This window comes from Haliaeetus leucocephalus, unplaced genomic scaffold (assembly GCF_000737465.1).
Source record: "Haliaeetus leucocephalus isolate CR32 unplaced genomic scaffold, Haliaeetus_leucocephalus-4.0 Scaffold139, whole genome shotgun sequence".
Classification (NCBI taxonomy): Eukaryota; Metazoa; Chordata; class Aves; order Accipitriformes; family Accipitridae; genus Haliaeetus; species Haliaeetus leucocephalus.
In genome coordinates this window covers 557,771-584,512 of record NW_010972575.1, presented here as the reverse complement: position 1 = coordinate 584,512, position 26,742 = coordinate 557,771, and the positions used below count along the sequence as shown (strand labels likewise).

General features: G+C 39.6%; 1 protein-coding gene across 2 annotated transcripts in view; it reads right to left on the bottom strand.

Moving 5' to 3' along the window:
- UHRF2 (ubiquitin-like with PHD and ring finger domains 2, E3 ubiquitin protein ligase) overlaps positions 1 to 26,742 on the bottom strand; it is a 92,901-nt gene that overhangs the window by 26,221 nt on the left and 39,938 nt on the right. For both annotated transcript variants that reach the window (XM_010586052.1, XM_010586053.1), the window contains exons 5-6: positions 10,127 to 10,236; positions 2,599 to 2,785 (exon numbers count right to left, since the gene is read on the bottom strand). In XM_010586052.1, coding sequence (XP_010584354.1) covers positions 2,599 to 2,785; positions 10,127 to 10,236 — 297 coding nt within the window. The remainder of the gene's footprint in view (positions 1 to 2,598; positions 2,786 to 10,126; positions 10,237 to 26,742) is intronic.

The following is a 26,742-nucleotide window of genomic DNA, read 5'->3' as shown; positions in this document are numbered from 1 at the left end:
TAGGAGACACTGCTTTGCCCAGTGCAACTGCACTCCTTCTACAGATGACTGAGCATTAAGATTGCACAGGGCTGGCATCACCAGGTGTCCCAAAATTAACTTCACAAGCCAGTTCCATAACAGTACCTCTCTCATCAAGTTACTTCATCCACAGATGCAGCTGTCTACTTACATGAATGAATCTTAAGACTCATATTATTACACAGCACACAAAAACAAGTTAAAAAGCTTTACAGCCATTTTTCAAGACAATTTAATTATATGAATTAAACATCTACTACTTGTGGAAATTCATAATTTTTTGGCCAGAAATGTAAGTGGAAGGGTCTAAAAGTGCACTTAACACATGACCTGAGGGACTCTGAGGACCATGTTCTCAATTTAATCCTTGTGTGGTTGTCTACAGAGAACCAAATCTTCCATATGGAGGAAAAGAGTCCTGGGGCCCTATGCAGTGCAGTTACAGTGATATTATTGGGAGTGGGTAGGGAGATCTCAGCGGTAATGGCTACACTTTGAAAACTTTGGTTCTTCAAACTTTCTCTGTAGCCTTCTGAAATAGATGTAGGATAACTCATAAGAATGTTTCATAAGAAGCTTTAGAAAGAGAATGGGTGCCAGTGAAGACTAGAACACTAATACCTAATCTGAAAAATCATTTGAAGCACCCAGCAGACCAAGATAACCTTAGCACACTAACTAAACCAAAGAGACACTGACAGCTGGTGAGATTTCAGTATCAGTATCCTGATGTGCCTATCAAACCTTCTGTGTATTTGAGGGTGTAGAAGAAACTAGAGAGAATAAATTGTTTTCAGGGTAGAACAAAGGATTTGGGGGTTTTGTGGGAGCAGGTCACTGATTTGAGGCAAGTATATTTTCTTTATCAGAAACTTTCCTGTGACTAGTACTGGAAAACAGATGAACTTTACTGTTACTGGAGTACTAGATTAGAGCTGGTTCTAAGAGTAAGGGGCAACTGAAGAATGGATAGACCGAACAGATGTGTACTTCCACACGGATGGTCTCATTGAATACTCTGAATTAAGGAAGTCAAAAAGAAACTTCTCAGCTGCTATTTCCAAAGGTCGGGTACAATCAGGTAAGAATACTGCTTATGGGCTGCAGCCAGTAATAAACTGATTGTGTGTTGAGAATGGTTTCCAATACGTGACATTAACTCACTTATGTTGACAAGTAGTAGGAAGCAAGATGATGTCATGAACAGAAGACCAGTCTGCCTTGACAGTAGAAAACTTGTGGACAGTTCAGACTAACATGCTGTGTAATAAACACTGCTGAATAAATACTGTAATCATTTTGCATATGCAAGAAGCGGAAGGCAGACAGACAATGTTCAAATAAATGCTGTTTTTAGTTCCAATGACCCATACATATTTCTAGTAGGTACTGAAAATATTTTTTATGTAGTGTTTCAAGCCAGCAGCTCCTACAAAAACAGTGAATACAACTCTTGCCAGTGGACAAATTTCATGTGAAAAAGATCAACTCCCAACAACAGTATCCCTGTGGCCAAATGTACACACTGAGAAACACCTACCGATGCTAATGGTCTCAGTCATTAAATCACACACTGGCATAAACACAGAAGGAGTTCAGAAAAAATACAATGCCCCAGAAACCACACAGGCCATTAGGCACTGACCAATAAACAAACCTACTATGGCACCCACTACAGTACAGGAGATTGAGTTATTTACTTCCAGAGAACGTTAAAACTTCCAAAACACTTACAAAGATTTTTACACAAAATTTAATCACAAGGTCCAAAGAGATTCCATAAAATGTACCCATAGACATCTTGGACCTTTACTGCTGTCTATGTAATGGAAAACTTTATGAGACTAAATTTCTGTTTATTGCTCATATATACAGGGTTAGCATCTCATGTAAGTCACAGGTGGGTGATAAATATGAAGAGTGTAAATTGTAGAGAGCTAATAAAGACAAAAAATGGTACAGAGCCCAAGATAACTTAACGGGCTGCTAATATGGGTCCATGCAGATTCACTTCAAAATACAATTATCTTGATTTAACAATGCCAGTTAGCTTGGTTTTCCTGCTGGCAGAACCAGGTATAGTAGAAATGAAGAGTAGCAAGGTTGTGGTCCTCCTACAGCAGGAGAAATGAATGGAGTAAAGGCAACGAGAAGACACAAGAAGGGCATGAGGGCAGCAACAGGGACAGAGGATGAAGGGAAAGAGAAGGGTGAGCATAAAAGAATTGTTCAAGCAGTGAAGCTTGAACAAAAATAAAAGGCTGGGGAACAACCACTGTTGATAAACACAATCAGATCACATAATGTCCCAGAAGATCATAATGATCATAATTAATAAAATAAACATACCAGTTTTAAAACTCCATAATGGTCATTAAAGCTTACTACTAATCCTTTGTGAATGATTTAAAAGAATTGCCTTGACAGAAAACATAAGTCTTATCTTAAGTAGATGGATGAAAACCACAGCAGAATTAAAAATACTCTTCAGTATTGTCTCTCATGAGGTGCACATAACAAAAAGGTACCGCATATAGAATGTTAATATAGATAAGTAAATTATTCTTGTATATTTACCAGTCCTCATCTTCTGGTATCTTGCTTAAGGGGGGGTTCAGGCAGTATATATGATAAGCCATATTACATTCATCACACAGGAGTTGCATGTGAGCATCCTGTTTTCCACCACACAAATAACATGAACAAAAACGGCACTCCTTATCTGGATCAGCCCTACAGTGCTTGCATTCAGGGCCACTTTTTCCTGTCAAAAACAAACAAAAAACACAAATGCCATGTATCTTAGAAAAGTGCATTACTGTATCTACAGGAAAAAATTACTTCTGCACATGAACACTGCCCTCTTGAAAATGCTTTTATCTTACAATGAGGTATTTGACTATCTAGGCCAATAGGATTTCTTCTGCTGTATAAACAAGCAGTAAAGAAAACATCTAATCAGCAGCTTCTCTTATTTTCTCCCCACCCGTTCCCAACATGCCACCTGCACACTCTCCCTACAGATGGAGCCTTGCACAATCTCCTGTTGGAGTCTTCTTAAATACAGCCATGAGGAAATTCCAATGAGATAACTGGTTACGGTCAAGTGAAGATGAAACTACAATTTGGAACAGCTCTCTTCCCCTTAAATTAAATTTATAGTTGGACAGAACAATTAGTAGTCTGAGACCACAGACAACCCCAAATCACCAGTTGTTTCACAGCAGCAGTATAGTTTACACACAAAGAAACACTAACTTCCTGTTTCAGTTCACTTGGAAATTTGGACCCATGAGCCCCACTATCAAACAAAACCATTGGCATTGGTTCCTCAATCAGGGAAAAAATGCTTTTATACACAAGAAAAACATTTAGTAGCCTAAAATAGAAATGAAAGAGGAGAGGGAAGAAACACTGAATACTTGTAGCAGAATTAACACTTAACAGAAGAAATGTTTGAAATAAGGAGTAGGTCCACAGAAATGAGAGACTTCAGAAGAGAACTTGATCACAGCCCAAAGAATTCCAACATTAAAAGTAAAAAAAATTCATTTGTATGTTCTGTGCAAAAGTCATCTAGAAATGCCATGGAACTGAATTCGAGCTTAAACTAGTCTAATGCAATAATTAACAGAGTACTTCCAAACTTCCCTGGAAGTAGTATTTCATCTGAAAGAAGTAATTGGCTTTGAATCAGAAGACAAGGAAAACTAGAAAGACTATTTGAGCATTCAGAGTTGGAAGTAGGAAGCTGGAGAATCTAGACACTGGAGAGAATAGATTATTTTTCTTAAAGTTTAGAGTGGCCAGAAATGTTCTTTCAAGCACCATTCTGAAGGAAAAAATAACCACAAGTTAGAGAAGCTCAGGAACTGAAACAGCTGGAATACCAACACTTGGGACAAATTTTCTTGTAAATCCATAGGCAAACTATCTGAGGAACTTCTGAAATGTTTGACAATGTCTACTCAAAAGGGCAACTGGCCTAGAAGGACAGTGTGATAAGGACAGACAAATTTATTCGTGTTATAATCTTTGCCAAAAATACACAAAAGTCATTAGCCATATCAAAAAACAACACTTGCATTCTCTGGGACAAAATCTTACTTGAGTATGTCCATGTGTCCTGGTTTCAGCTGGGATAGAGTTAACTGTCTTCCTAGCAGCTGGTACAGTGCTATGTTTTGAGTTCAGTATGAGAAGAATGTTGATAACACTGATGTTTTCAGTTGTTGCTCAGTAGCGTTTAGACTATAGTCAAGGATTTTTCAGCTTCCCATGCCCAGCCAGCGAGAAAGCTGGAGGGGCACAAGAAGTTGGCACAGGACACAGCCAGGGCACCTGGCCCAAACTGGCCAACAGTGTATTCCATACCATGGGACGTCCCATCTAGTTTAGGAACTGGGAAGTGGGGGTGGGGAATTGCCGCTCGGGGACTAGCTGGGTGTCGGTCAGCGGGTGGTGAGCAATTGCCCTGCGCATCATTTGTACATTCCAATATTTTTATTATTGCTGTTGTGATTTTATTAGTGTTATCATTATCATTATTAGTTTCTTCTTTTCTGTTCTATTAAACTGTTCTTATCTAAACCCACGAGTTTTACTTCTTTTCCCGATTTTCTCCCCCATCCCACTGGGTGGGGGAGGAGTGAGTGAGCGGCTGCGTGGTGCTTAGTTGCTGGCTGGGGTTAAACCACAACACCATGAAATCACAAGCAAGTTCATTAATAAGGAATTTGAAGAGCAGCCCCCCACTACAAAAATGAAAACAATCCCGCCAAACCCAAAGCCCCCTACAGCTATTTGGAGGCAGCATGAATATCAGATACTTCCACAGATGCCGAACAGACAGCATATTAGACAAAAAGAGAAGGGCACAAGCAACAAATAATATTTAAGAGAACACTGCCTGTTTCCATGGAAGCTTTAACCCTTAGGAAAACACAGAAATTTTTCATATTAAAAGGACTGCTGCATTTCTGACACATTTTTAGGTGATATCAGAATTTGTCAAACCCCAAACATGGAGAACTACCCCAGGTTCCTTTGACTAGCATGAAAGAACAATATTCAAGGACAAGCTTCCATCTTCTCTCAGCTTTATTTTTTATTTTTCTTCACCATGAATCATTGTATAAGTTGCTGCCTTCAGAAGCTGTATAGCTTTACAGTTCCTTGTAAGTTAGTTTGCTTCAATAACATAAGGAATCAAAGTAAATATTTCTTTAAGGAGTTGATTCTTTAACAGAAATGTGAGGTAGATCCCTGATGTATCCAGAAGAGTTCTGGATACTTTTGCATTTTTCCTAAGTGTATCGAGAAGGAAAGAAATGGCTAAGGGTTTGCAGAAATCCCAGCCCCTTCTTGCTGAGAAAAAATTTGCCCTCCCAACTGAATAGACTTTACAGAAAATTTGATCCACATGGTTAAGATATCAGTGTAAAATCTCTGTCGAGAGAAACTCCAGACTGAAAGTCTTCTAAGAAAGAGGTGAAGTGTTGTGCTGTTATCTGCAGTCTTTCTGGAGGACCTTGAAGAATACTTTTATCTTCAAAGGTGGAAGCAACTAGACTTAGAGAGAAAAGGGGATGAGTTTTGAGTAACAAAGAGTTGAGGGCTGCTGATGTATTAGGAACCAACAGGGAAACACCTGTGAAATGCCTCAAAGGAATTAGGGCTTTTTCCTCTAAAAAGGTGACATGGTCAATGGCCCAACTGAAATGTCTCGACTCCGATGCATGGAGCACGGGTAACGAACAGGAGGAATTGGAAGCAACTGAGGAGCTGGAAAGCTATGATCTAACCGCTATTGCTAAAACTTGGTGGGACAAATCACATGACTGGAGCACTGCAATCGATGGCTATAAATTGTTCAGGAGGGACAGGGAAGGAAGGAGGGGTGGGCAATTTGCCCTCTATGGGTTGATTGCACAGAGCTGTCTTTGAAAAACAGTGATGAACAGGTTGAGAGCTTGTGGGTGAAAATTGGGGGCCAAGCCAACAAAGGAAGCCTCATGACTGGTGTTTATTCCAGCCATCCAATCAAGGGGAGTCTGTTGAGGAGGTGTTCCTCCTCCAACTGTAGGAAGCATCAAGCTCACAGGCTCTGATCCAGCTACGGGACTTCAGTCACTCTCCATCAGGCAAGGAGTGCAGAAGACCAGCATTTCTGAGTAAGGACCTCCTGGTCAAACTGAAGCATAAGAAGGAAATGCACTGGCAGTGGAACCAGGGACATGTATCCTGGGAAGAATACAGGGGTGCTGCCCAGTTGTGTAGAGATGGGATCAGGAAAGCTAAAGCACAGCTGGAGCTCAATTTGGCAAGGGATGCAAAGAATAATAAGAATGGCTTCTACAGGTATGTTAGTCACAAAAGGAAGATCAAAGAAAATGTACCTGCCCCCCCATCCTCCTCTCTGCCCCCATAAATAAGACAGGAGAATTAGTGTCAACCAACATGGAGAAGGCTGAGGTACTTGTTTTGCCTCAGTTTTCATACCTCTCAAGTCCCTGAGCTTCAAGGTAGGGACTCGGGGAATGAAGTCCCTCCCACTGATCAGGTTTGAGACCACCTGAGGAACCTGAACATACAGAAATCCATGGGACCCAATGAAGTGCTTCCTAGGGTACTGAGGGAATTGGTTGATGTAGTTGCTAAGCCACTCTCCATCATATCTGAGACATCATAGCAGTCAGGGAAAGTTCCCAGTGACTGGACAAAAAGGAATACTGCACCCTGGTTTAAAAAGGGTAAAAAGGAGGACCCTGGGAATTACTGACCAGTTAGCCTCACCACAGTGCCCAGTAAGGTCACAGAACAGCAACTCCTGGAAGACATGTTGAAGTATATGGAAGACAGGGAGGTGATTAAACACAGCCAACATGGCTTCATCAAGGGCAAATCATGCTTGACTGATCTAGTGGCCTTCTACAATGGACTGAATGCATGAGTAGATAAGGGAAGAACTACAGATGTCATTTACCTGGACTTCTGTAAGGCCTTTGATTTGGTCCCTCACAACATTCTTGCTGTTAAATTGGAGATACGGGTTTGATGGATAAACTATTAGATGGATAAGAAATTGGTTGGATGGCAGCATCCAAAGAGTGGACAGTCTGCATCCAATGACTCAATGCCCAAGTGTAAACCAGTAACAAGCAGTGTCCCTCAAGGGTCTGTACTGGGACCAATACTACTTAATACCTTCATCAGTGACATAGATAGTGGGATTAAGTGCACCCTCAACAAGCTTGTGGATGACAAAGCTGAGTGGTACAGTTGATACACCAGTGGGAAGGGATGTCATCCAGAGAGACCTTGACAGGCTTGAGAAGTGGTCCCATGTGAACCTCATGAAGTTCAACAAGGCCAAGTGCAAGGTCCTGCACAGGACAATCCCCAATATCAGCAGAGGCTCGGGGATGAATGGATTGAGAGCAGCCCTGCAGAGAGGACTTGGGGATACTGGTGGATGAAAATTGGATATGAGCTGGCAATGTGCACTTGCAGCTCAGAAAGCAAATCATACCCTGGGCTGCATAAAAAGAAGTGTGGCCAGCAGGTCGAGGTAAGGGATTCTCCCCCTCTACTCTGCTCTTGTGAGACCCTACCTGGCTAGGGTCACCAGCACAAGGACATGGACCTGTTAGAGCAGGTCCAGAGAAGGGCCACAAAAATGATCAGGGTGATGGAACACCTCTCCTGTGAAGAAGACAGGCTGAGAAAGATGGATTTGTTCAGCCTGGAGAGGAGAAGGCTACAGGGAGACCTTATTGTGGCCTTTCAATACTTAAAGGGGGCTTATAAGAAAGACAGGGAAAGACTTTTTACCAGGGCCTGTAGTGAGACGGAAAGGAGCAACAGTTTTAAATTGAAAGAGCGTAGACTTAGATTGGATACAAGGAAGAAATTTTTTTATGATGAGGGTGGTGAGAAAGTTGGCGTCAAGAAAAAGAGCAGTTCAAAACAAGAAATAAGGCTAAATTGCCAGATCAATTAAGTTTTCAGGGTTACATTTTTAAAGATTATATTTCTGCATTACATTTTATTTATTAAGTTTTGTAAACAATATCCTGAAATGAATAAAAATGGGACCAGGAACAGAATGAAACAAAACCTACACCGAGGTGCAAAGCTCTACACAGACAGCAATATGTGAGTAGTTTAAGCAAAGAGGTTTCAAATAAGGAAACAGCTGTCAAAACAGGGGGAAAAGGGCTGTAAGTGAAAATAAAGAACTTGACTTTGAAACAATAAAGGTGGTAATCAGTGTAGGAAGTACAGAATGGTGAGGCCACACCTCAAATACTATGTTCAGTTTTGGGCCTCTCACTACAAGAAACACATTGAGGTGCTGGAGCTTGTCCAGAGAAGGGAAACGAAGCTCGTGAAGAGTATAGAGCAAAAGTCTTATGAGGAGTGGCTGAGGGAACTGTGGTTGTTTAGCCTGGAGAAAAGGAGACTCAGGGGAGACCTTATCACTCTCTACAACTACCTGAAAGGAGCCAGTAGCAAGGTGGGTGTTGGTCTCTTCTACCAAGTAACAAGCAATAGGACAAGAAGAAACGGCCTCAAGTTGTGCCAGGGGGAGTTTAGATTGGATATTAGGAAAAATTTATTCACTAAAGGGTTATCAAGCATTGGAACACGCTGCCCAGGGAAGTGGTTGAGTCACCATCCCTGGAGGTATTTAAAAGATGTGGTGCTTAGGGACATGGTTTAGTGGTGGACTTGGCAGTGTTGTGTTAATGACTGGACTTGATGATTTTAAGGTCTTTTCCAACCTAAATGATTCTATGATAAATAAACACTCATGTCAGATCAAATGGTGCCACTCTAGACAATTCAGCAATATAGTAATCATTCATTTCCTTAACACACACATAATTCTAAAAATTAATTCACTACACAGTAGCTGCAGGTAAGAACTAAATGAACTGTAATAATTTTATATGCCTTTTATAAAGTTTCATAAACAATTAGACTTGCAAAATAAGTAGGTATGTAAATGCAAAACAGTATCTGTAGATTTTTAAATTTCTCATACTACAATTCTTTTAAATAAAAACATGTTTTAAGATACTGCAAAACCCCTTTAATATCACCAAGAATAAACAAACAGAATGGATGGTTAATTTTTTTTGAGTAATCTGAGGAAACCAAATCACAAAAAATGAAAAATTAATTGTGAGAAGTTCATTTACAGAAATTCACTTTTTTACTTTTAAGAATACCACAGCAAACGGCATTTGCTCCTCTGAAAAACTGATTTTTTAGATGATGGCAAATAAACAGTAAACAGACTAGTTCTTGTGTACTGAGAGCTACATAGAAAGGTTCTGAAAAATTGCCTTGGAGTTAGGAGTCTAATATATAATAATATCTAACACCTATTAGTAGAGCTGCAGTCCAACCTCTCAGTGTTGCTATCACAAACACTTATCACTCCTAACTTTAATATATTTTTAGACTTAGGATAAAATGTCACACTACTTTTTAGATAAGCTGCCTGTAACTCCTTCTTGTCGTTGTGGGGAGGATAAGGAGGTATGGCATAGTTATTTTTTAGAAGGTCATGCAGAGTCGAATAATAATCCAAATGTTAATTATCCCTTTTTTTTCATGGTACAAGCAGCTTTGGCACAAAGTTCCTTATCTTTTATTTTTAATTCTGACATAATGACAGGGTTAAAGTGCATCATTATGGACTGATTCTATCTTTGGCATTTATTAATTTATTAAAAGTTTAAATGACATGTCAATTGCAATAGCAGTTTTGGTGACCTGGACACCTGTCTAGGAACTTAACTGAGACTATTAATTAGTTCTGCACAGTTCATTTAGAATGTTATAAGCTGTTCCTCTTTTTCCCTGCTTATGACTGATAGCAGTAAGCTGTTACCAGGTTCCGAATATGTCAAGTAATAGAGCCACCTTACGGTAAATATAATTTTAGAACAGAAATCTAAAAAGGATTCTATGTTATAACTTTCCTGAACACACACAAAAAATTATTACCTCTGTATGCTGATCCTTCTATTTTTTTAAAGAAGCATCATTCAATTAGTACTTCTATTCAAATAATAATTAAAAAAAAGCATACTTTTGAAATCTCCATCCCCAAATGTCAACGGATAGGCTCCCGGCTTTTCAATCTTGTACATTTCCTCTATAAAAAGGATTTTACAATCATTTATTGTGTCTTCCGGGCCTCTGAAAAACAAAAACAATAAAAAGCATATTCAACGTAGTTCCTCAGACCTAGAATCTGTACTTTATGCATCCTAAGCAATGAGATAAAGATAACTAGCACCTTTTTTTCTTTACTGATAGGATACTTTACCTCAATTCACACACAAAATTCAGTCTAGTACTGTAACTTCTAAGAAAACCAAAACACATACTTAAAACTCACATAAAGAAAAGACTACTCCGTTACCCTCAGACTACCTGGCAGCTGAGTATGTCCTTACTGACAGCCATCCATAACTTTGCAATTCTACTTGTAAAACCTCAAAATGTTTTTTTTTTGGCTGAACACAGCAGATCAGGCAAAATCATATCCTCTCAAATACAGCATATCAACCGTTACTACAGAAGTATAGTGTCAGAAATGAACCAAAAACATGACTTATAAGACACAATAACAGACGCTACTTGGAACCCACAGAGTAAGAAAAGCAACAGAAAGCTTCAAAAGCCCTTCTATGACTTCTAAGTGCTTTGGAAACCTAAAACCCTGTCCTGCAAAGACATGTACAATACTGAATTATCTACTGTGAGTAGTCCTGTTAATGTCAGGTTTCAGTGCAAAATCTGTTCATTGTATCTCAGTGATGAGTAACAAATACTCCATGACTCCACAACACTGACGCTGAAAGACTTCTAGAGAAGAATTAGGAAATATTAAATGTAGAATAAATGTTTTCACCTCATCTTATTACAATCTCTTTGTATTTACTAAAATTCTAATTCAAATGTCAATGTATCTAGGACAAAAAGTCCATAAAAACACCAACAGTTTTAAAACACTCTCTTTTCTCCCCTCCTCAGGATGATACTGTGCCTTCTTCAATTACCTGTTCTCCCACCATTTTCAATTTACTACCTAATCTAGAACTAAGCAGAAATTTTCAGTATAACCTGTATTGGAAGTATTAATTACTGAACATAGTCTCACTGATTTCTCTGAGTCACATGTGTCATTACTGATTTCAGAATTGAGCGGTTTGACATGAGAGAAAGGAATTTACTAGCTGGAAAGCTCTGTTTCTTGCAGGGTGAGACCCAGCCATTAAAAAAAAAAATCTGAAGGAGATTTGGGTTTATTGAACTACCTTCCTGTTCAAAAGTTAATCTAACTCTGTTGCAGTGCTCAGTCTGTTTTGGTTCTAGAAAAACACTTCAAAATCTGAAGCCACACAGGCAACTAATGAATACAGACCACAAATACCATAGCTTGAATTATTAAGATTATAAAGTTCAACATTTTACGAAGACCATGATGTTTGTAGTTAAAATGTCCAGTAAGCATCCTGCAACACAAGAAATAAAATAGATCTTTTTCTTCTTTCCTATATAGACATTAGATGTACTGGACATAATAGAGAAGTAGTAACACACAGTCAGCCTAATTCCACATTAGGAAAGAGCGAAGATTACACAATTTTTTGAAGGCTTTATTATGAATTATAAAAACAAACTATTGTATTGGTTACTGTTCCGTATTTGAAGGAGGTTGCGTGAGATTCTGCTAAGCAAAGCTGAAGTGCACTGCACCACTACAAGTGTTTCTTCAGAAGCAGGGAAATAATGAAAATTAGTAACTGTAAAGATAATGATTAAATATTGCCACACTGGAGACTTATTTTCCAGGTGAAAACCACCAGTAAGTTAAAATGGTATGTTTCTTTCAAATATTTAGAGTGTAGAAAGGCCTGAGAATATGTCTGAAGCAGGTGAACAAGTCTTCTAAGCCCTATTTGTAGGATATCTGGAAGAAAAAAATCACAGAGGTGACTTGACAATCCTTTTGAAGAAAGTCATCTAAGTCACATATCCCTATAAAAAGGTCTAGGCTGCAAAACTAAATCAAACTATAGACAAGCAGGGAAGCAAGTTATTAGGTCCATATTAAGTAAGGATTACTGCAATAACAGAACACCTCCAGAAACACTAGGCTTCAGTGTGGGAACTGTTGCTCCCCGCTCTACCTCTTTGTCTGCTCCCACCACTTCCTTTGTGCTTACTCCAATTCAATTCTTGGATGTTGCCACATGCTGACTTACCTAAGGCAGAAAAAAACTAAGCCAGGGAAAAAAACAGAGGCAACAAAATACTTTTTGGTGGCCCTGAGCACTGCAGTGTTTAGGTCTCCATGGAGTGGTGTTGAGAGGACTCTGATAGTGTCTTGATTCACTGTAATTGTCTTTTAAGTGTACCAACAGCTGTTTACTTTGGCATCTGTATTTATTTTTACCCTTTTTCTTCTTTGCAGTTTTTGGAGGGAGAACATTCCCCATTGTTGCTTATATGCATAAACAAATTTCAAAGATTTGGGATATTTCAACAGAACATACAAATGCTATATCAATGCAAATACATCCATCAGATAGAGAACAGTTCGTTTTCCTGACCAGGAAAATAATGTATTTAAGATAATCTTCATTTGCACCCTAGGAGGCATTACTTAAAGCAGTTCTGGCCATTGTGGATAACACCCCTCAGATTTATTCAGGTTTCTATACAGTGCCATGAACACAGAAGTCTTGATTTTCTGCACCTCAGTCTGGATGAGACCGCATGGTCCAACCACCCACACTAGAAAGGTGGACACCAGCTTCAGTTACCACAAAGTATTCCTCTGACAACATAAGGTTATGGGAACACTCCAGTCTGTGAATGGATACAGCATCTAAATTCCTCCAGCTGTTACCAAATCTGCAGCTCTACTTAAGGCACAATTTCCAGGTTTGGTTTAAAGTGAACTATTTAACTAGAAAATTGTGCTGAAACAGATAGAAGAGCACTCTCAAGAAAAATTACCCCTCTAAAAGGACTGTGGGTGCCAGTACACCTCTGCAGGGAAGATGAGAGTGGAAGCTTCTCTCTTCTGCAGTAGCATGCAGAATTAAATTATCTATAACACATACCCATTAATTCACAGTCATAAAAGCACTATACATTCAAGTATAGAAAGGACAAATTGTAAACATAATCCTGGCAGGAAAACCAAATTAACAAATACAGACTGAGCATCAAGTCTTCTCTGCTTATTTTCTGTACCTTGAAGAGTCTTTTCTTACCTGCCCTTTACTTTCTGTTAGTCCTAGATTATTTAAAATTCAAAACAAAACAAATCTCCTGACACTCTTTAATGCTATAATTCTAGTTACATTAGGACGTTCCTTAGCTATACCACTGCTTGCCTGCCTATCCAGCTTGATTGTTCTAGGACTTATTTCTAACATAACTCAAAAGTAGTGAATGTATTTTAAAACCAAAATATAGAATTATGCTTTCTTTCATCTAAGTAACATGAAATTCTATATTCATATAAAAAATGTGTATTGGTTTGTATATCTGTATGCTTACAAAGCAAAAGATAAAAAATAAACAAGCAGAATTTAAAATTTAAGCAAATCTGTACAGAAAAGTCAAAATACTCATAAAGTTGAATATGTTGGATATTAGTAAGCATACAACTACATGTGCATCTACAGAAGATTTAAAGCATAATTTATTAATTAAGTTAAAACCTTGTCAAGAAACAATAGTGACAGTCTCAATGTAGCAGCTACAAACAGGATTTTACCCATGTCATGGGATACAGACATATTCTCAAATTTCAGTACACTTCAGATAAATTTCAGTGTATTTGCAGAGTGGTTTTTTTCCCCAATTTTTGCATCTTGCAAATCTTCAGTGTGTGTGTAGTCTAAACACGCTGTGCCTATTATGAGCAAAACTGCATCTAGGAAAAACTTGCAACATCTCCTCCCTTCTCTCTACACTGGCAAATTGTTTAGAGCTGTTTTACTTTAATTTACCCTCTTTTATACTGCACTTTCCCCAGAAATTTAGGAAGCAGTTGTTTAAAAAAACCAAAACTTTTCATCACATGTAATTCTCTGCATACAGTCTTTAGACAAGAGGGAAGGTGGCAAAACACCATAAAGCTGTACTCACAAATCTACAGACACTTGTGTTACTGCTATCCATACCTTTGAGAAACAAGCCAAACCTGAGCTCAGTAGAATATTTATTAGGAGTAAATTCCACTGGTGCCAATTTAAACTACTAAAATGACTTTTAACTACAATGATTATCACATTGTTTTCTTGAAAGATACCATGCAAAGATTTGCAAGTTGGTTCAATGATGTCAGGATTCTAAAAGGCACCACAGCAAAAAGTTTTTGTGAAGTATGCAGAAGCATGGATTTTTATCATCAACTTTATAACAAAATGTCACATGTATATTATCTCAACCTCAAAGTGTTAAAGCGCAACATACTTTTTTTAATATAATTAGTTAAATAAAACAACTCCTCTTATTAATACTAGAAAACACAGAACTCTCAAAATAAAAAAAAATAAATTCAGTTGCATGGAGGTAACAATTGGTAGAAGCATGTTTTTCTCTCATAGCACTGCAATGCTACTGATATAAGCAATACTATTCCCACATCTAGATGGAGCTGATAAAATAGACGGAATTCATAATTTCTGTATCACATATTAGGTCACAGTAGACATCCCTTCTCTTTCGGGTATCTTCTATTTTTCCTTTGGGATAAGGGCACTCAGAAAGTAACTTTCAGACTAAGTTTTTCCTAAAAGATATCCAGTATTTGAATCAAAGAAAACCTTTTATTTTCTGCTATCAGTTACATAAGGAGCAAGCAAATACTACCAAATGTCTTTACAAAGCTGGTATGTTCCAACAAATGCCACAGCTGCATATCCGGAACTACAGAAGAAGATCAAATACCATTGTGACAAATGATGGCTAATAATAAATGGTTAAGCCTTACCAAAGCTAAAAATTTCTGCTCAGCTAGTTGCTCTTAGACTAATTCTTCTGCCACATTACACATACCATAGCTTTAATAATGATCAGGCTACACATCATTTATCTTAAAAATTATGGTTATCTAACAAAATTGTGGTTATATTACCCTGTCAAATATACTCAAGAAATATAACCTTTCTTCATTTCTTCACCTTACCATACCAAAAATGAGATTACAAAAAAAATCAAATTATACATTAAACATAGCAAATGGGACTGCATTTGTATTTCACATATGTAAGTACACTAAACTGTTTAAAGAAGGTAAATCCCAAAACAGAGCCAGACCTTTCAATACAACAGAATTCCTAATACAAGCTTTCCTTTTAGATAAGTCAGCCATAGCTGGATAGAAACCTTCAACTGAACATTCTTATATCGGTACTTTTTTTCCCTTCAGACTTCTTTTTCCTAAACCTTCAGGCTGCAAAGCACTCTATAGACATACATAATCACAGCTGACTAAAAGTATGACAGCTGGGCATTATCCTGGATATTTCAAAGGTCAACTTTCAAGAAAATAAAAGCTGCTAGATGACAATTGCCACACTGTGAAAACTCTATCAGTTCTTACAGTCTGAGAGATTCCGTTACAATGATCAGATCTCTGTCCGGAATTTTTTGTTTTTATCACTTTACCATATTGAAATAAGAAGAAAAATATTTCAACATGCACTAAGAGTTAAAATACAATGCTGAATAAAAACAGAGGGAAAATTACTATTAAAAAAATACACACAAAGGTTATATTGACCCAAAGAATTGTAAGGAAAAGCATCTAATGACAATTTATCTTTAGCCCCCCTAGGAACAAAACCTTACTCACACCAAGTCATGTTTACCACAGACAAATAATCCATTTGTCGGCTTCTATGGTTACTGTCAAAGGGTATTTTCCAGGTCAGCAGAGAAATCACTACAGTCATAATAAAACCTAACAGGATATAATTGGCTATGCTCTACAAATGTGTGAATTCAGTTAGTAAACAATATAAAAATCAGGACCAAATTTACTACCACTTTCAGCATCTATCTTTTCATATGTACTTTGTTTACATCCCATTTATGATCAATCAGCTTCTATTCTGCTTTTGCAAAGCTTTCAGCCAGCAGCTCTTTATTTTCCCCTACATCATCAAACAACAGTTGGATAACTTCTCCAAAAATACACAAAAAATCTTTTCAATATTACCATTCAAAATGCTTGTTAGAACTTTTACTATCATCCCCTTAGAAGTGGTTGAGCCACTAGAGTTCATGTCTAGTGTATGTATCAAGAGCATTTCATTGCATGTTTACACTTGGTACTTTTACATTTAACAACTGCTTGAACTTGTATCCTGACTTACTCAATATACACTTTATTAAGGGAGAACTGTTTTAAAAACACCTTTCTTTGCCTTTGAAACACGAGAAACTCTGTTCCTGAACTGAGCTCATGAACAATTGTTTATCAACTTTTATTATAAAAACATTAAATTACAAATATGTTAAAATCATTAGGCTAGAGAATTGATTATGTGCTATTGTAACAAATAATCTCTACAGAATACTCTTGAAAAACTGAACTATGTTGTGACGTTCACGTCAATATATTCAAAGTTACTATCAGCCAAAAGAATGTTTTGAAGTTAAAGCAAATATGGGTAACAGCATGCATATTTCAAAAGATGTTAAATGGAAAACATCTCAATCTGATATAAAGTATTGCAACATGAAAATTACTACTGGTTGCTTTACATTTAAACATGAACTATAACTTAGGCTAAACTGTAGTTTCAACAAACTGCAAACACACATTGTCTACACAGAATGAAACAAAGGCTAAAACACACCCATAAAACAATTACAACCCTCACCAAACATGACTGGAGATTTGATTTTTAACAGGCTTGTTTTAAAGGCAAATTACAAAATCTTCCCACATAATGATAGCATATTACATTGATAATTTGACCAAATCCAGCTAGGTTGCACTGAATTTACATAGAGGTTCTTTTATTTTGTGTTGTATGGAAGCAGAAAAACAGACAATAATTTCAAGATTTTTTCAGAATATTCCACACCCATTTGGTTTATCATGAAAATACAAATGCAGTTACAAAATGGGACAGTATTAGCTGTGCTTTTAATTCAGCTTTATTTATTTTTATTACACAAGCCACTATAAAAACAAAGACATGAGACAAATTTTCAACTATGCAAAGATTTTATTACTACATATGTAGTGCTAAGACTAAAAAAAATAAATTAATCCCCCTCCTATTTCCCAGGATATGTTGAACACCTTACTATCAAAAACATGTTAATCTAATACGAATTGTTAAAGCCTTTAAAAACAAAACAAAGGAAACAAAACACACGCACACCCAACTCCCAAAACTACAAATTCACATTGTGGATACACGCACAAGCCAGCGAGGATATTACTTTTTTAAACCTCAGTGGTAGGCGTAATGCTTGATGCATTTACAAAGCAATGTATTATAGTGCATGGTGCCAGACTCTGGAAGCAGAGATTTGGATGCAGGGACTATCCTTTTTTCCTTAGCCTGGGATCTGTGAAGGAGACGAACATTAGAAAAGCAAGCATAAACTTTGAACCTGGGAAATGGGGAAAGCACTGGCCTGAGAGATTACCAACTCACGCTGTCAGATCCTAATAATCCATCTACCATAGTAGCTCAGGAGCATGACTCTGCCCTGTGCCATGAAGCCCCATGAGGAGGCAGAGTAAAAGGCAGGGAGCGAATGAAGACCGATTCTTCCAACCCACCCACCCACCCAGCAGGGTCAGCACTGGAGACCCGCCGCTGGCCGGCCGTGCGACGCCTGGGGACCTGTCCGTGGTACTGCAGGGAAGCCACCGGCTCGAACAGGGGAGGGGGCACGACTTGCAATGACTGACTACAACTGCTCCCTTCTTGAACTCGGTTAAGCTTGTGGCTGCCACTATCGCCATGCTAAATGGGCATCCAGTTTCCAAATCCAGGCTCGAACATGCAGATGTTAACTCCTACTTGACCTAATGTCACCAAAGAACCAGGTAAAAAGAGCTCGTTGAAGACCCACAAAGATGGAACCCCAAAGGCTTCCTTCATATGTGAAAAACAAAGCTACAGGAGCTGTGTTCAGCATCACAGGGCATCACCTAAGCTCAGCCCACTTCTCTATGTATTTGTAGACTGAACTGCAAGACTCATAACAATTCAAAGCGTCTGCTCCAGACGTCATTCCAGGGGTCTGGACTAGTCAATAAGCTCTTTTTAGGCTAGGAAGTGGCAGAGCTACAAACAGGTGATTCTTACTAGAAAATGTTAAAAGCTTCTATCCAGATTTTACATCATGTTAGAATTCTGACAGCAGATGCAGCACACGCTCATCATGAGCTTAGACACAGTTATAGGAAACCAATCTGTGTACCTAGCTGGACTAAGTGAGAATCTCAATTCAAAAACAAAGACATGAGAAGGAGTACCTCCCTTCAGAACAAAAACTCAGCAGGGATACTGTCAGGATGGAAAGACCTTCCAGAAAACAAACAATTGCAAAGAAGAGTCTTGAAAACACAGAAGCATGATAAGTATGCCAAACAATAATGAAAATAATACTAAGTTAATAAATAAATAAATGTGCTTTAAAACCAACAACAACCAAAAAAAAAAGAAAAAGATCTGAAGGTATCCACCATAAAATAGTAAACACAAAGACATTTCCCATAGAATGTTTCATACAGAACCAAAGGCAAATGAGAATTGATCTCAAACAAGGCCAAAACCACATCTCTAGCCAAGAAACTTAGCAATGAATGGATTATGAAAGCTTGAATGTACATGACAGCATTACTTTTTCATTAAAGCTTAGCATCCAGGGATGCTCCTGCTCAGAACAGGATGAATCTCATCTCACCAACAATTCCTGAAAATCAGAAAGTATACAGTGACCTACAGAGCAAAAAAACCTCCTAATTAATTTGGCATTTAGAGGGCAGCTGCTTATTCTGAAATGTCTTCATTCCTTATATTGCCCAATTCTCTTCAGAAAAATTACATCAAATGCGTGTGCCACAATGTCCAATTTCACCAGTACATGATATTAAGTGCTCCATTTAAGTGCCCAATGGCTATTGCATAATGGTAATACAGCCTTTCTACACCTTACGTGTATGTTTGGAATCTGTGATGATGCCATTATTATTAATTTTTATGTAGATATATACAAATGTTCATAGACTTTTGGGTAAAACTGTTGGAGAGATTCCTCAACAGTCAAGTGAGGAAACTGTGGATAGGGTAGGCAAGCAAAGGGCTTGGGGTGATCAGAAGAGAAGGAACATAGCAATCAACAAAAAAAATAAAAGGCAGAAGTGCAACCACTTGAAGGGTAAGCATGTAAAGAAGGAAGTGCCAACAGAGGAGCCTTACAGGGAAAGCTCTCATGCTCTTTCTGGGGAATCAGCACACTTTGGTGCCTCCCTGAAACACCTATACACCAGTGCACACAGCATGAGGAATTACAGAAGTCTGTGTAATTACTGTGGGTCCATGACCTCACCAGAATCATAGAGACATGGTGGCATAGCTCACATGACTGGAGTGCTGTGACAAATGGTTATTGATTGGCTCTTCAGGAAGGACAGGCTAGAAAGGCAAGGAGAGGGAGTTGCCCCTTATGTCAGGACAGGGCAGGAGCCAGTCAAGAGCCTGCAGGTCAAGATAAGCAGACAGAACAACAGGGGTGATACTGTAGTAGGTGCCTACTATAGACCTCCTAATCAGGGATAAGTATAGGAGGCCTTCTTTAGACAACTGGAAGAAGTTTCATGTTTACAGGCCCTGGCTCTCACAGGGAACTTGAAGCACCCTGGTATCTGCTGGAAGGCCAACAGAGCAGAATACAATCTAGGAAATTTCTGGAGTGCAATGACAAATTCCTGACACAGGTGATCAAGGAAAGTATTGCTAGACACAATACTTGCAAACTAGGAAAAACTGGTCATGGGACATGAAAACCAGGGCAGTTGGCTGCAATGATGATGAAATTATGAAGTTCAGGATCCTCAGAGGAGGGAGCAAGGTAAAAAGCAAGACAACCCTGGATTTCAGGACAGGAGACTGTAATCTCTTCAGAGATCTGCTTGGAAAAATCCCACAGGATACAACCCTGGATAGCAGAAGGGTCCAGCAGAGCTGGGTGATATTTAAGAACCACTTCCTCCAAGCTCAAGAAAGATCTATCGCCATGTGCAGGAAATCAAAGGCAGCAGGAAGGCTGCATGGATTAGCAAGGAGTTCCCAGACTAAACTCAAGACATAAGAAGGAAGTGTGTAAGAGGTGGAAGCAGGGGCAGGTGACCAGGGGCAGTAGAATTCCTGTCCAATTGTGTAGATATAGGGTTGGGAAAGCCATGGTCTACCTTGATTTGAATCTGGCAAGATATGTGAAGGGCAACAAGGAAGGATTATGCAACTATAAAAACAGGAAAGGAAACCAGAGAAAATGTGGGCCCACTGCTAAATATAGCAGGGCCCCTGATGATAATTAATAAACACAGAAAAGGACAAAGTACTCAGCACCTTCCTTGCCTCAGTGTTTACTGGTAAGACCAATGTTCAGGAATCCTAGGCCCCTGAGAGCAGAGGGAATGCCTGGAGCAAGGAAGACAGCCTCAGTGGAGGATGATTAGGTTATGGAGCACTTTAACTGGACATATATAAGTCTGTAAGGCCTAACAGCTTGTACCCATGAGGGCTGAGGGAGCTGCCTGACATCTGGACAAGGCTACTCCTAGTCATCTTTGAAAGGTCATGACAACTGAGTCACCCTCCTAAGAACTGGAAGGGAACAAATATCACTCCTATCTTCAGGAAGGAAGATCTGCTGACAGACTGGTCAGCCTCAACTCAATCCCTGGGAAGGTGATGGAGCAAATAATCCTGGAAATATTTTCCAGATATGAGGACAAGAAGGTGATCAGGAATTATGAGCATAGACCTTCAAAGGGTAAATCATGCTTAATCACCCTGACAGTCTTCTACAATGAGGTGACTTGCTTGGACGATGACAGAAGAGCAGGAGATATTCACATGCACTTTAGTAAGGCTTCTGATACTGTATCCCATAACATCCTCACATATAAGCTTACAAAGTATGGGTTAGGTAAGTGCACAGCAAGGAGGACTGAAAACTGGCTGAATCCACAAGATTATGACCAATGCCACAAAGTCTAGTTGGAGGCAAGTCTGTAGCATGCCAGGGGTTGACCCTGGGGCCAGTGCTAACAATCTCATGAATGACCTGAAATGATGGGAACAGAGTGGACTCTCAGCAAGTCCACAGATGATACAAAATCACAAGTAGCCACCAATATCAGATGCATGTGCCACCCTTCAGAGTGACCTAGACAGTGGGACAGAGAGGAAATTCATTATGTTCAAAGAGAAACACAAAGTCCTCCACATACGGAGCATGCACCAGTACACGCTGAGTGCCAGCTGGCTGGAGAGCAGCTTGGTAGAGAAAGACCTTGAGGTACTTATAAACAACAAGCTGACCATAAACCAGCAATGTGCCTTTGTAAGCAAAGAAGGTCAATAGCCTCCTGGACTGCATCAAGAAGAGCACTGCCAGCAGGTAGAGGGAAGGTTAACATTCCTCGGGTTAACTACTCAGCACTGGTGAGGCCAGGTGTGGGGTCCCCAGGGTAAGGCAGACATGGGCTTACAGGAGTGGTTCTAGAAAAAAATTATTAACGGACTGGAACATCTTTGATATGGGAGTGCTTCGCCTGGAGAAGAGAGCTCTTATCCTTGTGTACAAACAGGGTGCCAGACTCCTCTCACTAGTGTCTACTGCGAGGACAAGAGGTAAACAGGCCCAAAGAGAAACACATTAAATTCCCCCTAACTGCACAAAATACCTTTTTACAGTGATTGTCCAGAGAAGTTGTTGAGTCTCCACCCATAAAGATATCCAAAACCCAACTGGACATAGTCCCAGGCAATCTGCTCTAGCTGACCCTGCTTAAGCAGTCTCAAGAGCTCCTTTCTATCCTCAATAACTCTCTTAGATGTATACATGTATTTCAACACCACTCCTTTTTTATTTATTTTCATAATGCTTCTCCTAATACTGTGCTCACCACCAATTTTTTTTTCCCCACGCTCTTTGCCTTTTTGCACTTGAGTTTGTTTTCTTCTGTTCCTTCCTCTTCTGTTTGGAATTACTTCCCTCAGTGGGAACAACTAAGCTTCAAAACACTTCTAAAAGTCACCCTCTAGAAAGCAAGTCAAAAGACTCTGTGGTTCCAAGTCTGCATGTTTATTAGAGAAAGGGTAGTGTTACAAATACTGAAGATATAGTTTATGTTCTGGGAAAACAAACAAAAACCTCAAGATCCAAATCAACCCATTCTTCACCTTCAAAAGATACTTTTATCTTACAGTAATTACGAAATGGTTACGAAACCCAAATCATTCCAAATTTTAACACTTGGTACTTACGCTTTTTTTGTTAAAGCAATTAATGCTTTAACACGTAACAATTAACTAATTTAAAAGTTAAGCTACTGAATGCAATCCAAAGAAGCAATTTTCTTCCCCGCTCTTGTCACAATTTATGTCCACCATCTCTGGTCTGCCTGCCATGTACCACTGTGCTCTCGCAAACATCTCAGCAGCCCTTTGCTGAATTCACTCTAGTTTCTGTATCTCTCTTGTGTGTGTGGGGGGGGGGGGGGAATATTTGGGCGTGGGTGGAATCTATTATTCTTGATGCAGTCTAACTAGTGCTTAGTAAAGGGGAATAAATCACTTTCCCCAGTCTTCTGATTATACTCCTTTTCATACAGCCTGAATATCATTAGCCTTTATTACATTCTGTTGGCTCATGTTCAGCTTGCTGTCTACCAAGACACACAGATCCTCCTCATCAGAGCTACTTCCCAGCCAGTATTGCTGCAAGGGGCTCTGCCTTCGCAGATGCAAGAAAACTCTGCATTTATCCATCTTGAATTTCATGAGGCTCCTGTCAGCCCATTCCTCCTGCTTGTTCAGGTCCCTCCAACTGGCAGTGCTACCCATGAGTTTCCATCAATTTGGTGTCTCTACAAACTTGGTGATAGTGCACTGCACTGCCATGCTGTTGCTTAAGATATTGAACAGTACAGGTACAGGATACACCCCTGCAGTTCCCTGCTTGTTATCACTTTCCAGGTAGTGTACAACCCATTAACCACTATCCTCTGAGCCTGATCATTCAGTCTTACCTTTTTTTAAACCCATCTCATTGCCCATCCACGCAGATCACAACATCCTAATTGGGATAAGGATATTATGGGACACAGACAAAAGACCTGTCACAAGTTGAAGTATATGGCATCTGTTGCTCTCCCCTTGGCCACAGAGCTAATCATTTCATCATAGAAGGCAGACAAGCTCCTAAGGCATGATTTGCTCTTTGAAACAAATCCACCCTGGCCGTTACAAATCATCTTCACATGGCCAGCACTTCCAAGAGGACTGTCCCACAGTTTTGCTCAGACTGAAATAAGGTTGACTGCACTCTGTGAAGATGAATGCAACATTTGCATTCCAGTTGTCAGGGAACTCCTTGATCTCCATGACTTTTCAAACATAGTACAGGGGAACATCACTACAGCATCAGCCAGTTCCTTTAGCATACTTGGATGCAACCCATCTGGTCCCATGGACTTGCACTGGCCAAGGTCTTGCAAGCACTCCTTGACTCAGTCCTCATCCACTGCTGAGAACACTCCTTGAATGGTTTCACTAGGCACAGCTACCAGACAGAGCTTGTCAATGAAGAGAAAGGCAATGAAGACAGTGTCTGCTGCTACTGAATCATCTGTCTTTTTTATCAATAGATCCCTATTTCCCTTGTTCAGCCTTCTACTGCTACAGTCATGGTAAAAGCTCTCTGCATTGCCCTCGATGTCTCTTAAGTGTCAACTCTAGATGAACGCTGGTTCTCCTAACACCATCCTTACATGTTCAAAATTCCTCCTTCTTACACTGCCCATTTCCATCTCCTATATACTGACCTTTTGCATTGGAGCCAAGTCATGAGTTTCCTGTTCAGCATTGCCAGTCTCCCAGTACATCTGTTAATTTCTTGAGTGTCAGGATGAACCATCTTTGCATTTGGAAGAGGTTGTCCTTAAGCATCTGTCAGCTTTGCTGAGCTCCTTTACCCTTCACAGTTGCCTCCTATGCAATCCCATCAACCAGTTCTTTGAATGAAACTGAAGTCTGCTCTACTAAATTCCAGAGTCTATGCTCAGCTGCTCTCCTTCTTCAGTTCCATCAGGATCTTGGTATCTACTATTTCACAGTCAGCGTAGCCAAGGCTACCATTGATCATTTGATCCCCAGACAGTTGTTGATAATAAACAGCAGATCCAGCTCTGTATCACCCTGCTGACCTATCCAGTACCTGTATTAAGAAGTTATCCCCAACATCCTCCAGATAGCTTCTTAACTGCTTGCGTTCCAGTGTTATCCTGCCAGCGGATGTCACGGAATTTGAGCCCCCCATGAAAATCAGTGCCTGCGATTCAGAGACTTTTAAAGAAGGCTTTGTCCTCTTCCTCAACTGACTGGGTAAACCACCACCACAATGTCATCCTTTTCAGCCTCTCCCATCCTCATCCACAAGCTCTCAACCAGACTGTTGACATTCCACTGAAGACCTCCCTATATCCAAACTTCTTCATGTCATGGCAGCCCTGCCCTCTTTATCTTTGCTTTTCCTGAGAAGTTTGTATCCATATACCTCTGACTCCAGTCATGTGAGCTGTCCCATCGTGTCTTCACTACACCAACAATGGCATAGTTCTGTGACTATGTGCAGAACTAATCCTCCTGCTTGTTTCCCAGGCTGTACTTATTTGCACACATGCACTTGAGATGGGCATCCCTCTTTTACCAGTCCGAAGATCCCTCTTGTTCCCAACGCTCTGTGCACTTTGCTTTCTATGCACGTGCCAATACCTCCCTTAACCATGGGTCATAATGTCCCTTCACCACCCAAAGCTCTACTCACCAGGTTGGCCAGCCTGTTGGCATAGATGCTCTTGTCCCACTTGAGGATCAAGGACTTTCAGGGACAGACGGGAACCCAGTTATGGGCCTCATGGTATTAAAAGCCAAAAGCCTGTTGACATGAGCTGTGCAATTAACCAGGTTTTGATCCACAGGATTTGCCTGCTCCTTTCTCTTGGGAGGATTTGTCCTCCAGTCTTACCCTTTCACCAGCAGGACTGAGCAGCTCTTACATAACCAGGCTTCTTAGCTTGAGAGATAACACTATTTCTAGTAAGGTACACTTGGTTTGCAACTCAAATTTTGAAATGTCAAGACAAAAGAACAGTATATGCACAGTCCAAAACACTCAACATGAATTACAAGCACCTAGTTACTTTCCCTCCATTTTGGGAAAGCAAACTGAAACGATCAAATATCAGTTTCTCCATATTGTCAGTTAAGAACAGGCAATGTGCAGGGATATGGCACAAAGGACAAATAAATTACTTTTTATGCTTTCTCTTTAGAGGGAAGTATCAAGAGATAAAATAGTTCTTCCACGTAAGAAAAATAATTATGGGTAAGCAATCTTAAAACTGTAATCCTTCCACTCCTCTCTGCAGAATGGAACCTCCTGAAGATTTGTCCTCTGTATAGCAGGAAAACAAAGCATGCAGGAAAATAAAGTGCATGAAGGAATAGCTATGGCTTGTGTAGAACCTGGCCATTATAACTATTCAGGGAGTGTTTGTAAAATGGCACTTTTTGTCCATAGAGAGAGAAGGCAAAGGAGGAAACATGAAAAAGGTATCTGTAATAACAAGTCTGCCAAATACCCTTCAAAATGTACTCTCAGTTCTTTCTAAACTTGCTGCTTTTGATTTCATAGGTGCTGAACCAAGGTACTCCATCTCATTTATGACCTTGGTGGAGAGGACAATTACCACAGCAAGTGGTTAAAGGATTCACTCTGTTCATGCTCTCTTCATGAATTATTCTCAGTCAAATATAGTTCTTCATTCTTCTGCCTCTCACATTTGACCAAAACAACAGATCCTGGACACCAACCTTTCTCCAGTCCCAGTGGACCAATCTTTCTCCAGTCCCAGCTGACAGTGTGTTCCAATACCTTCTGGGCAGTTTGTCCTGCACCCCAGATGCCTTTTTTTTTGCATAAGAGGCGGCACTGTACGCTACTCAAAAGTCTCTTTAATAATATTCTGTCCTCATGACCATTGTATCTTCTAATTCTTGAGTTTTTCCTCAAGAATGAAATCACAATGGAAGCAAGATCAAAAACCTAATCTGGAATTTAAAAATAAACAGTTTGATTTCCAGTAAACTTCACTTCTTATGTTCAAACACATCATTCTTTTCAAACACACACCCCACCCCACCCCAAACATGAGTTCTTTTGTCCAACAGGATAATCAAGTGGGATCCAAAATACTCTTCCTATTATTAGAGTAACTCCTGTTAAGAATTACAAGATTATTACCTAAGGCTGTGTATCACAAAAAGAGCCATCTCTAGCTGTAGAGGCTAGGAAAAAGCAGTTCACAGAAGTGCTTAAGAAGTTTTAGGCATCATGTCTACAGAATCA